Source organism: Gekko japonicus, unplaced genomic scaffold (assembly GCF_001447785.1).
Source record: "Gekko japonicus isolate JY-2015 unplaced genomic scaffold, Gekko_japonicus_V1.1 scaffold2545, whole genome shotgun sequence".
Taxonomy (NCBI): Eukaryota; Metazoa; Chordata; class Lepidosauria; order Squamata; family Gekkonidae; genus Gekko; species Gekko japonicus.
In genome coordinates this window covers 165,368-179,358 of record NW_015163162.1, presented here as the reverse complement: position 1 = coordinate 179,358, position 13,991 = coordinate 165,368, and the positions used below count along the sequence as shown (strand labels likewise).

General features: G+C 43.0%; 1 protein-coding gene across 1 annotated transcript in view; it reads right to left on the bottom strand.

The window, feature by feature from the left end:
- Nucleotides 1-4,982: 4,982 nt before the first annotated feature.
- Nucleotides 4,983-13,991, bottom strand: part of RGS12 (regulator of G-protein signaling 12) — a 132,081-nt gene continuing 123,072 nt past the window's right edge. The window contains 3 exon segments of the mRNA XM_015407088.1: nt 4,983-5,667; nt 11,228-11,381; nt 11,842-11,912. Of these exon segments, the coding sequence (XP_015262574.1) occupies nt 5,027-5,667; nt 11,228-11,381; nt 11,842-11,912 (866 nt within the window). The 3' untranslated portion in view covers nt 4,983-5,026.

Here is a 13,991-nt window from a genome sequence, read left to right as displayed (position 1 = left end):
AATGACCCGACTAAGAGGGTGTGCTTGGAACAGAAACTGCCTCCTTGACTGGTTCCAACGTTGGCTTGTGAAGACTGGAGTTCTTAGGATGAGGATGAGTGGGGGTGGATATGGGGACGGCTTTCTGGATGTTTATGTTGAGCCTTCTTAGTTGGTGGCTCCGAGGAGCTACGCTCTGGAAACACAGGGGAAGAGCCCGAGGCTTTCCCTATATTTTTAATGGACCCAAGGTTTGCTTTAAGAACCACTGGAATGGAGATGGTTGGAATTGTCTATCAGCATTAGACATCAGCCACATGCTCACATCTTTCTCTCGAGCAGCACCAAATAAAGTCTTTTCTCAGAGCACTGTTTTTAGGCTGAAAATTCTATTGTGCCTCGCTGAGGGAGTAAATTGGTGACAGAGCAATACGACATGCTGTGCTCTTCGCCAAGGCATAGGAGGTATTTCTCAGGGTCATCTGTGTGGTAAATTTTCAACCTGAAGGACCCACATTTTTTAAGAGAGCTTTTTGCGCCATTTCTGAGGTGCAAGGCTCTAATGAAGGCAGGAATGAGTTAGAGTTGTTGGCAGTTTGTGCTGTGCTGGTTGAAGAAATGATGGCGATTCTAATGGCTAATCTCTCTTTGCAGTGTGATATAGAGGGTCCCTCTATCTCACACTGCAAAAGGCAGGAAACAGCGTGGGGGAGGGGGACAGAGCTTCAAAAACTTCTCTGTGGTAGGTATGTCTATGTGCAGCTCCCATGTACAGGTACCACGACAATGAACTAGAGTACATGGCATGTACATCGCGTGGCATGCATCCCACAACCTTAATTCCATGTCCTCCAGAATAATACAAGGAACTTGGTCAAGCAAATCTCACCCTCCATTTTTCTTTGGCTTTTCACTAGATGATCAATTATCTTTGTAAGGCCATTGTGTGTGTGTGCGTGTGTTGGCTAACAAACGAACATTTCCCCAAAAGTATGTAGACAACTCTACCTTGATTGGGGGTGGGGGGGATTTCACTCCTCTCTAATTGTACACTGGACTGTCTCAGGCACCCTTATAGCACAGAAAAGCAGCATGTAATTTCTAGAGTAAAATAAATCACTAAATCACAAGGCTGAAAGTTCCCCATGTCAAAAAAGACCCCCCTTGCGGAAAGCTTGTGTGCTAAGAATAGTCCTAGGAGATCCCCCTACCATGGGCTGCTTTTATGCACACAGTCACAGTTCCTTTTCGATCAGAAAGCTTCTCCACGTGTAACAACTCCACCTGTGTTTCAAAGTGGTGCTTCCTTGGCCTGTAGATCCACTGTCAGCCTCTGACCTGTAGGCAGCTCTGCTGGGCTGTGCCTGCATCCCTCAGCTTGTGGCATGTCTGAAGGATGGGAATTAATCTGCGGGTCAGGAACGGGCCAGGCGAAGGTCCCTTCTAGCCCCAGAAAGAGATACACTGAGACCCACACAGGCTGGACCTATTCTGTGGCCGCCACTCTGTATCTCATAGCCCTCGTGTGGAGACTACATGTTGGCAAGATCAATCTACAGAAATGCAAGAGAGGCATCAGGCCTCTGCACATGTGCAGCAAGATCCCCTAAGGCCATTCCAGACCTCTCTGCACATGTTCATATGATCAGCATCAAAGGCTGGTTGCAGTGCAGGCTGAGACACTGTTCACCCACGTGGCAGAGAGCAAGCCTTGGGACACGAGCAGCAAGACATGCTGCAGCCTGAGAAGGGTTTAAAACGAGATGAACTAGTTTTTTCTTTCTAGTCTCAGCAAGACATAAAAGCAACAAGAAAACAAAGGAAGGAAGGAGCTGAAGATGCTGAAGTGATAAATGAGGCAAAAAGGAGAAGAAAAGAACCTGCCTCTCAGTAGTTTTCAGTTTTATTTAGACTGATCATACTCTGCCCCAAAATTATCAGAGTAGATTGTACACAACAGTTTATATCATATAGTTCAAGAAATGCCACCAAGTCCTTACAGCCTGGAAGATGGAATATGAAAGCTGCATGAGGTCAGAGTGAGTACATATTTCACATGCAAGAATGGTGCTGTCAAAACATTCTGTATTATTTCTTTTTTATTCTGCACTGCAATTTACATTATTATTTCATAAATCAAGTCCAACAAAAGCTCTTTTATTTCCAAGGCAATTTCCCTCCTCTTGCTTGTTGCTCTATTGGGGGGGGGGGAAGTAGTACTGGAAAGAGGAAGGGAGATCTATCCCTCTCAAGCCGGGGAGGTTCAGTTTGGGGCATCTTCAAGGGTAGTCACAATACTTATGCATTTCTTCTCACTGCTGTCTTTTCATGGGCCTGCCAGCTGAACGGATTACTGTATCAAGAGGCCACTATTCCACATCAAGCAGCTCTTGGCTAGATTTCTATTCCCCACCTGAAATTATTATGGGAGGCAGCTTATGCCAGGGGGTCCCCTTTGGTAAAAGGAAAAGCTAAAAACCTTCAGGTTAAAATGAAAGTGCAGGCTCATAATACTGACCTCCCACTTTTGCACTTGCAAAACGTGAACATGATGTCATCTCGGACGCACTGCCTGAACCAACGTTCTTGCTGCAGGCACACAGTGAGATGTGGAAGCAAGCCATGGCGAGGAGGCTCTGTTGTTGGTCAGGCCATTACGTTCAAGTGCCTGATGCCAGTTAAGTACTCCTCAAGAATGTATTTTATTAAGACTTGGAGAAAGGAAAAGTTCTTACAATGGCCAGCAATGAGAGATACAAGGACCAGTTTAAAGCAATATTATATCATCATTCAGGGCTGGGATCTCATGGCAGAAACGCCAGGATCAAAGTGATGGAGGCAAATAACCTCTGCTGGATCTGAGGGAAGTGGAGAGAGACGCTACACTAACCACATGCCAAGGCACTAACATGGGAGAAAACCTCCTTAGGAGCAGCTTGAAGTGTCCAGCAGTCCCACTGCCATATGCCCAGGCTGTACGGGCAGGTCTTTGTTTAGCACAGCGTATTAAATGTCAGTGGACATAAAATAAAGGCATATGTTATGGTAGTCCTCTTTACATGGGAAGGGGCAGATAAATAGGAATGGGGCATAATCATTTGGCAAATTCTCTATCAAATTCATAAAGGATGTGAATAAGGAAATCTGTTTTGCTTGAAATGAAATCCATCTGCCTGGATCCAGATTTCTCCATGAGCTCTGATGGTCACCCAGGGCTGCCTGCCCCAGTCAGATGGATGGGAAAGCTAGCCCAAGCATGTATCTGCGTGTGTGCTCCCTGGTACGCTCAGGCCTACGGAAAGGAAGGCCTGTCTTTCAGTTTCTACACATAAAATACTTTCAGACAAAGGAAGAAAATAAGAACTTGAATAACTAAGAACAGAGTTTATTACTCTTGAGAGATACAAAATGTATATAGGAACTCCATTAGGATAATCAGAGCAGAAGATAGAAACAGTGAAACTGTTCAGTGGTTGTGCAGAAAGATATGGCATGCACTAAATGCAGGTAAGAGCAAAGACTTAAGAGTGCAAGTGCTCAGCTGTGAGCCCCCATTTAAAACAACTACGATCTACCTTGAAAATTCCCGAGTTTTCCAAACACACACACACACACACACAGAGAAATGTGCATAACTGGGCCTTAAAACATACTTCAGATATTCTCATTTTGATGTGACCAATTACCAGATGGTTTGAAGTTTAATTTTAATCATTTTCATGGCAGCACTTATGGAACCTGCTTTGATTATTTCAGAGAAGATGGACAGAAGAGGTCAGCATTGGTTGGCATGTAATGATCAGGCATGTGCAAATCACACAGACAGAACAAATAACAAAACTAGCTCAAAGAGAATAAAGAAGAGTGCACCGGCACTAGACAGTTGCTTGCTATTGGAATCGTGAAACGTGGTTCAGTGCAGTGACTTTCACAAGACCCAGCTCTTGAAACCCACACGAAGAGGGCAGGGCCTGAGCTCAGGAGGCAGAAGAGGCTGCCGTCACACACACACACTTAATAAGCCACTTTCAATCCACTTTCAGTGCACTTCCCAACTGGATTTCTACTGTGTGAACTGTCAAAATCCAGTTGGAAAGTGGATTATTGCGTGTGTGTGTGACCGCAGCTGCAGAGAGAGTCCAGACAGACGGGTGAGGCATGTGGCAACAGGAGGCCCTTTGCGCTGCCACCAAAGGATCCCACCAAATGTGGTATACTTTTCAGTGGGGGGGGGAGTCAAGGGGGAAGAGCACTTCTTTGTTAGGGGGCTTTCTCCTCATAATCCTCAAAGGATAGCTGCAAATATGTTTGGAAGTGCGTTTCTGTATAGAACACATGCCTTGCGAGAGTGCACTTGACTCTTAAGAAGTAGCATTTCCCCCCCACCTTTCCAGATGCCAACATGATACACAAGTTAAGATAAAGACAAGCAAATACTGCATGCGTGCATTTACAGAGTATTTTTTGGAAGTTTGCATGCTACCTTTTACATGGACTTTCCCAACAGAAGTATTGTTATCTGCAACATTTAATAAGGCAATAACGCTTCTACTTTAACACTGAGAGCACATCTAAGCAAACAGCATCCCATAGTCTCAGTACGATGTTTGGAAAATACAGGTGACACGGATGGGCTACAGCTCAGGCTGGCTGGTCCTGCCCTGGCTCCTACCTGCAGAAAAGACAAGCAGAGTACCAGCACAGGGTGCAGCCGCTGGCAGACGAGGGTAATGGAGGGCAGCTGCTGTGCTGGGCATTAATTTGTCCCTTCCAAAATCACTGTCCGGAAGGGTCCTACCAACGGGTTTCAGCATGTTTGTAAACAGGAGAAACAATTTTAACAGAGAATCACTTCTTATCAAAACAAAGCTTGCGTCCAGTGGCACCTTTAAGACCAACAAAGTTTTATTCAAGGTATAAGCTTTTGTGTGCCCGCATCTGTGCCCTGAGTAAAACTCTGTTGGTCTTAAAGGTGCTCCGCTGGACTCAAGCTTTGTGCTGCTGCTTCAGACCAACACAGCGACCCCCACCTGAATCTAACTTCCTATTAAAGACAGTCAAAATCTGGGAATACCCGATTGCCTTTGTCACTGGAGGATTTTTCTTGATTACCTGTTAGTAAAACGGGGTGGGAAAGTATGGCTTCTGTAAGAGGGCTTTTGTCTGAAGAAGTGGGTGGAAGCTGCAGCGGCAGCAGCGTACTGTTGGGACTGCTAATGTCCCCCTCGGACACCAGAGTCGTATCTGCCATGTTCTCATCCTCAATAGTCTGTATACTTCCTGCCGGCAGTTCTTTGGACTGTCTTTTCCGTGAAGTGGCAGGCTGGAAAGGTAGAATGGGAGAGAGGGGTGTGTCGAAAGGAATGCTGCAGCTCTTCTGGCTGTTTTGATTGGCTAGGACCACCAGTTTCTGTTTACTTTCTGAAGGGCCAGTTTTGAGTGTTGAGCTTTCACCGCTGTTTTTCATTAAGTCTGTCTTGCCATTTGGCTGCAAGCCTTCCTCCTTGATCGCGGTTTGAACAATTATCTTGTCACAGTCTTGGGATCTTTCAGGGGTAGGGGAAGAGAGCGCAGCTGCACAAGGACGCAAGTGAAGAAAATCAGGCAAAACCAGGTCTTCTTTTCTCAGGAGCCCTCGCTGGTCATCTGCTCTGTTGCTTTGCACTTTGGAGATGAGTTCAAAAAATTCTGTTCAACAAACCCAGAACAGAACAGACTCAGTCAACACTGCAAATGTTCACTGCACCACACAGTTATACTCTGAATTCTTTGCTAACCAGGCAGGCTTCTCTCAGTGTTTGCCAGCAACACTGACAGAAGCTGCCAGTTTGCAGTAATTTGCTTTAATCCCCCGACCCCAGTCTGCTTTTGAGTCTATAAAAAACAATATTAAATCCTAATAATTTTAATAGCTGTGCATAGGTGTATTTTTATCTGAACCAGAGACTAGTTGCTTATATGGTAGTTAACATTTGCAATACACTGTAGTATAAAGGCAGCATAACTAGGCAAGAGATAACCAGAACAGTCCCACTGGCCTCATCTATGCTGCAAAACAGAAAGAAAAACCACAGATATATGCAGATTATTCACTCTGCTCAGAAAGACAGATGGAAAGTTACATCTTCATTTACCAAGGAGCCTTGCAAAACAAAGATTTTGCTTCTTTCCAGTGAAATCCAGAAATAAAGGTATACACACCAGAACAGAACACTCAATCTACTCTCCACTGTTCCCTGTGAAGACATATGCAGCTGCACACATGACTGGATCGGGTGCCCTGACCAACTCCTGCCCTCCAATGCAATCTAGCTAAACAGTTCTTCATGGTATTTTTTGGCGAAATGTTCTAGCGTTTCTATTTTTGGTGAAACAAGGAAAAGATTAATCTCTATGCCATTGAAGACACCAAGACAGACATTTTCCAGGTACCAAATAATATCACTCCCCAAATATTTTACAAGTAAAATGACTGGCAGTTTGATGCTAGTCCCTCAAGTACTTTAAAAATGGGATATGCAAAACAAGAACAGTTATACAGGAAACTAGTTAATTTCTTTATTTTACGTGACAAATAAAATATTTTAAAATTACAGCCTGTTCATATTAAATTAAGGTTCAGCATTTCACTGATCAAAGAAAGACTCACAGGGTTTTCCATACTGCTTGTCTGTCCTGGCTTCGACTCTGGGAAGCAGGTTTTTTCCACCACTTCCCCACACAGCACTGAGATGCTTTTGTGCACTTCCCAGCTTTCCAAAACTTGCTTTACTAAGATCTTTTGGGAAAGATCACAGTGAAGCCAGAGCGACTGCCTTTTGTGTGTGTCTGTGTGTGTGCGTGTGAAGTCTGGATCCTCCCAGTCCTGTCCACAGAGGTGCTATGCTACACACACCAGTCCCCCCCCCAGCAATCATTCTTTCTCCTTGCCAGAGTGTGTTTGTGTGTGTATGTGTAAACATTACAGAAATACACATTGCCAATGTACAAAACAAAAGGCCCTTAGCTGTATATGGGGTGGGGGATGGCTGCCCTGGAGAACATGGGCACAGAGAACACAGGAAAACCCACCATGAAGAAGGACCCCTGCAGCTGCACTGAATCAGCAGCCACAGAGAAACCCTCCAAACTGTTGCCATGTGGGAAGAGGCTAAGGGGGACTTGACCAATCACGTATTTTTAGCATTAACGTTGAGTTCAGTGGCATCTTTAATCAAAAGCTCACACCAGGAATAAAACTTGGTTGGTCTTAAAGGTGCCACCGGACTCAGACTTTGTTCTGCTGCTTCAGGCCAACAGGGTGACCCACCTGAATCAAGTAGTAACATTACTAGCGAAAAAAGCAGTTCATTCATCAAGAGGTCTGATAGCTATGCTAATTAACTGTTACTGTGAGACAATATAATTAACTTTTGTCTTAAAAATATAAAAGCTAAGAAATGTCACTATAATGAAGTTTTTAGAAGGTGAAGTGAAGCCTGTAAAGTGGCATTCCTTCCTGGATTCATGGCATATTTGAGTGCAGAAAAAAAAGCAGGGGTTGAACTTACCTGCCACTGTTGTTCATCATCATCAAGTGGTCTTTTGTGCAGGTGCACATGGGACTGCCTGGGCATGCAGGCCTGCCAAGGAGGTACTGAGTTAAAATGCTTTTTCCTTCTAGCGCTTTCCCCAGCACTAGGAGCACTCCCTCCCCCGCCGCCACCTTGGTCAGTCTTTCCTGCCTAAACTGACAGCATATATTGCTTTTTAACGCAATACCGCTACAGCAGGTCTGCATGCATGCGCAGTCCCATGTGAGCCTGCACAGAAGAAGCCACAAGGATTAGTAACTACCAGGGCATTAACCCTATATGAAATTGACAAAAATATTCAAGCAGGACGATAAAACGTCTTCAGTGAGCCCACACAGGCTGCACCCTTCGGAATCACACAACTTCTTAGATCTTAATACCACAGATGCAGTTACCACACACAATGCAATTCTGCAACAAATATTATTTATCTTCTTTACAAAGGAAGTATTAACATTTTTTGGTCATTTTAATGTTTGCGTCTTAGTGGCCAAGAATTTTGGCAAGAGGCATGAAGGCCTATAAAGAAAACCCGGGGGGGGGGGGTGTCCTCACTGATCGGTAAATTACTGCAAGGTTTTTTTTAAAAAATCCACTTAGGAAATATTTTCATTTTTAAATGAAAAACAAAATACTTTTAAAGGAAAAGTTTTAAACTATATCGCTTTTAGCTGCTCTATCAAAACGTTATTTAATCCAATCTACAGTACATCTTAAATAATTTCAACGCCTGAATATTGCAGACATGGACACTACTCCAACCCTCTCAGCTGCTTTGGTCTCCTCCGTGTCTGCAGCATGTCAAAGCTCACTCATTTATGCTTGGAAGGAAACACAACAGATCAATAAACAAGTCAATGCATATACGTGTAGAGACATTGGTTTTAATATGCGCAAACTTTCAGTTCTCTGAAGTCCAGGCAAAAAGTGGAAAGTTCAGGCAGGGAACTATTGATTCTGATTGGAGAAAAATGCCAGACATTATAGTATTTTCAAGGATTCATTGTTTAAATGATATGATACAGATTTCACGTAGCTAATTCATAGTCACTAAGACACTTACTACATGTGACAATGATACACTGCTAGTTTAATAAATATACTCAAACCATTATTTTGTGTGCTACACTAAAAATTCTTAAAATAGCAATGTAAGTTTAGAACTTATATTAAATTGAATATTTTACCCGAAATGCACAGTTTCTGGTAAAAAAAACCAAACAAACAACAAAAAAACAAACATACAACCATTTTTTCTCAGTGTCAAAATTTCCAGAAATTTTATGTTTCTAATTTTAATACAGAAAAATGATAACCTATAGCTTTGCTGAAACTCTGAACACAAGACATCCTTGGAAAATACCTAGACATTTCTCAAAATAGATTTGAAAACAGTTGTCTTCAAATTTGTGCTCTAGTCTGAAACCACACACCAGGGCTCTAAAAGTGCAATCCTAAATCATTCCACCTTTTTATCCCACTGATGCCAGGGGAAGTAGGTGTCCCTCTGCTTAGGGTACTATAAACAATATAGTTAGACACAGATATAAGCATAACATGAAATACACTCAGAGCACAACACTATAAAAATACAAATACAGAAAACAGCTTTTAAAGCTCTGAACTAACACTATAAAAAAGGTAAAGGTTCCCTTGCTTGAAAGCCAGTCTAATCCAACTCTAGGGTTGTGGTGCTCATCTCTGTTTCAAAGCCGAAGAGCCAGCGCTGTCCGAAGACATTTCCGTGGTCATGTGGCCGGCATGACTAAACACCAAGGCGCACGGAACGCTGTTACCTTCCCACCAAAGTGGTCCCTATTTATCTACTTGCAATTTCTTGCTTTCGAACTGCTAGGTTGGCAGGAGCTGGAACTAGAGACGGGAATTCACTCCGTTATGCGGCACACTCGGGTCTCGAACTGCTGAACTACCGACCTTCCACAGCCTGCAGTTCAGCGTCTTAACCACTTGAGCCACCGCAGCACCGAACTAACAGTTAGCAGCAAGCAAATAACTTCTAATTTCAGTGGCATTGTTTCATTAGGTGTAATCGTGCCGTTATTCATGCACGTCTGATATTCTCAAACTCTCTCCATGGATCACACTTTGAGTGTCCCAACTTATTCCTTTACCCAAATGGATAAATGACCTGCTTTCACATGCATTCAAAAGCTTTCTCAAGCAGTTTCCCTTCTGCTCTGATCAAGCTGGTTACAGTCTGCATTGCACCCCTGTGCATCCTTCACAAGCATTCTTTACAACACCCCCTCCCACCTTCTGACGAGGATAAAAGGACTGAGAGATCTTCATTTCTACTCTTCTGTGTCTGAGGAAAGGAGCTTTGACTCTTGAAAGTTCATACCCCAGAACTCTTGGGGGTCTTGAAGGTGCTCTTGGACTCAAATCTAACTGCACTGCTGAAAACCAACACAGCTACCCTCCGAAACGACTTCCACATAGTGACTCTCCACACCCAGTTCTAACGTCAGGAGGACTGGTCATACTACAGCAAGGTGTGGACACCCCCCCACACACAATACTCTTCCATATGGGCATAGTAAAATGGTGACTATTCCTTACTTCTCATGAACATGCTAGATGAGGAAAGCCTGCCTGAAAAGGTGGCAGGGAAACCTACAAACATCATGATGAAGCTACTCCACCCCCCACCCTCCCCACATGTCTCTCTCATCCTTTCCCTGTTGTCTCCAGGACAGCCTTCCTTTTCACACAGACCCCACTGAGCCCTGTTCTTGGGAACCAGGACCTGTGCAGTGATGTATGTTTGCAGATGAGCCCTAAAAAACAACTACGGTAGCCTCCTCCTGTGCCTCTACCAGGTGGTGGACCTGGCCAATCAGTTGTTCAGAAATAGCTGTTTCTCACCCAGCTTGAACGGCTAACCTGAACTGATAGATGAAAACTAGTCTAAAAGTCAATTATGCATCAATCACATGCTTAACCACCACTAGAACAGACTCTGGCAGCGTTCCAGAAACAATAATGATATATGATTTAATATGATCTAATGTGGCGGTACTGCCGAATGTGTCCTTAAATTGCACCTTAGTTCTATCGCGATCTAATGAATGTTTAATGAATGTTTTATATTGATTGCTGTGTTTTAATTGATGTTTTATAATCTATTATGAATGTATACTGCTTGTCAGTTCTTGGAAGCCGCCCTGACCACTGCCTAGCGGGGAGGGCGGGGTAAAAGTGAAATAAATAAATAAATATGAAGAGCAAAAAAAATTCTGCCACGGCTCATGTTCTACAGGATCTTCTGGGATTTTGGTGGGCATGCTCGGTTTGCATAATCCTGAAGCTCAGACAAAATGGGGGGGGGGGTCCAATTAAGAAAGGCAGAAGGAAAACATTCTATTCTCAACAAAACCATTCTACAGAAGTTTACAGCCACTGCAGAAATGGAAGAAAATGGCTCAAAAATACAAAATTAGCTTATGCTTCTGTTTTTGTATCTCCAAAATGCATTCTATATAAACACACAAGCACAGGTAATTCCAAAGTGGATTAATGAAAAGCAAGAACATACATCTGATATTCATAATATAGCCTTGCTTTCTGCAATAATAAAATAAATTATTGTATCACAAAATATTACGTTTACCAGGAAAACTGATACTGTTTCATATACTAAAAAAGTGACATACCCTCTGCTTCGTCCAAATTAATTTTGTGACACTTTTTTTTCCCAGTCTGTGCAATATATTCTTCTCTTTTTGCTAGACGGGTATCCCTAGCATTTTTTCCACTTTCTCCTTTTATTTTAATAGAATTAGACTTTCCTAGAGTTCTTCCCTCTCCCTGTATTAGAAGGAAAGTTAAAGGGCTACTTACATTTAATTTATAGTGCAAAGTTGATGTAATCAAGTCTTAAAATTGTATTTGATATTTTACTAACAGTGCTGAGATTAAACATAGTACAAGCATTTTCAGTAAATCATGCACAACCACCACAACAGCAGAAGAATCAAATCTTCACACACAGACACACACACACACACAAATGCAGCATGTCCATTTTAATTGCAGGCTCACATATACTTTGACCCTTTGATTACTGAAGTTCTGGGCAAAAAGTTGAGACTGCACTTGACACAGAGGACGTGAAGCATGGTTGTGCATTGGTGAAAATAACAGAACAAAAGAAGAGGAAGAGCATATGATATTAACTGGAATAAACACTTTTTCACCTGCAATTTCCAGTTTGGGAAGCAAAGTCAAAACTGAATAATAACTGGAGTGACAATTTCAAAAAACTTACTGTAGATGCTTGAGTCCTTGCATTAGAAGTTGCAGCTGCATTGTGTTTCAGTGATGCCCCCTTTCCCTGGTCTGCAAATGGAAGATATTTAAAAATACATATACATATCATGTCACTTCCTTCAAGGTTTACAATTAGTTCTCACTGACCAAGAAGAACATGCACGGAAGTTGGTTGGATCCCAGAACTTTTTTGAGGGTATCCTAATTGTCTTTCATGCCTGCTCTCTCAATGACTTAGATCCATCTGAACTAGTATTGTTCAGTAAAGAAGAAAACATGACTGAGCATCTTTGACAGGAGCCAGACTTCTTTTACCTAACATGACTTGAACTTCTGCTATCCAACTCCTCGAAGAGATAGGGTGTCAAATAAGTCTGAATCTTCACCTGCTCAATAAAATACCTTGCTTTTGTTCTCTATTTAGTTTCCAATCCCAGTTCTCCCTTGGTTGGTCACTCCCAGACAATATGGGCTTCCAGGATCATGCTGTTTTTCACCAGTTACAAAACACAGTTCACTTCTAGTTGGCTACTGACAGAGTGCAAGCACAATACGAAGTACTGACTTGGTCTACAGAACACTGAATGACTTGATAGAACTTTCCCCTCTTGAATGCGCATATGAGGCTGCTGGGTGAAATAACCTGGTGATGAGGGTATAATTCAGACTGCTGGTTCTGAAACCAAAACAGCTTGGATTGCTGGACCTCAGAGACCATGTCCTCTCCACTGGCAGCCAATAAATATATAGGTAGGAGTACAATCCTATGCATATTTTCCTGAAAGTCCCACTTCTAAGTAAACATACATAAGATTACACTGCAGGAATACTAGAAATGTATGTGTGCTTTCTTTTAATGAAAGAGTTGCAGAATTTTAACCCAATAACAGGTGTGAAGGAATTCATTTTTTCTTTGGAGGTTGAAATGAGCAAAACCTTCACTTGGTGTTTTAAAAAGTTTTTTTTCTCTTTCTGGGCAGAGAACAGGCAAGGAGGAGGAAGTCAGTCAATGGCTTTCCAGGCTCACCTCAGCTACTTCTTAAGAAATGCTAATAGGTCTAGTTAGAGACAATAGGAGGGTCCAGTCTCCCCCTCCCCTCTTCAAGCAGGGAACAGAGATTTGGAGGTGTTAAATACTAGAGAGACTTCAGGAAGGAACTCCTGAAGATCTCCAGGAAAAGCTTTGTTGACCCAGCCTGACCTGATCAGTGGATGGGGAATAGAGGTGATTAACCTCAGGAGAGCAAGAAGGAATCTCTCTTTGGTGCTGAGCATCAGAGCAGATAGAACTCTTAACTGAGGTCTGGAGGAGGTGGCCATTGACCATGTGCTGGCCTAAAGAGCTGGAAGAAGCTGCAAGGTAATGGTAACTCTGTAGAGAGCTACAACATCCTAAATTAAGGAGCCTGTCATATATTTAAACATCTGATAGGACATGTATAAAGACGTTATATAAAGACGTTATATAAAGACGTAAAAAACCAGCTGTTTTGATGTCAAAGCCTCGTGGGAAGGGGACTACCAGGTGTATGGGGCGACATCGGAAGCCGCAACCAGAGGAATTGCATTTTACCCATTTTTATTGAATCCCTTGCTCAATCTGGTGCTGTGCTAAAAGTACGCTTGTGAACATTTTCTTATTAATAAATACTTAAGAACATAAGATAACATAAGAGACGCCAATGTTGGATCAGGCCAAAGGCCCATCCAGTCCAACAGTGGCCAGAAATACCAGGTGCCATCAGGAGGTCCACCATGTAGTTACTTATTAACTTTTGATGATGGTAGTGGTTCTCTGTATCATGTAGACCTTCATCAACTTGGACACACTATTTTAAAAGGTGCACTAAAGGGAAGGCAGTCAGTTGGCAAGTGGTTATTCCTCCAGGGGCACACAAGGCAGTGACCAGGCACTAGGCAGTGGGAGACACAGAGGCAAGGCCTCAGAACGGGAAGCTAAGCAGGCAATTCCCTACAAAGGTCAGGTGGTGGCAGTAGTCACCTGACAGAGTGTCAGCTATGCTGCCATATTGTTTACGGACTGAGGGGGCACCCACCTGACCTGTGTACATCTGGGTGCCGCATTCCTTTCTCTGCATAGCTTCTCCTGCTATCTGTAACCTTGTACCCCTGGCTAGTTGTAGTGTC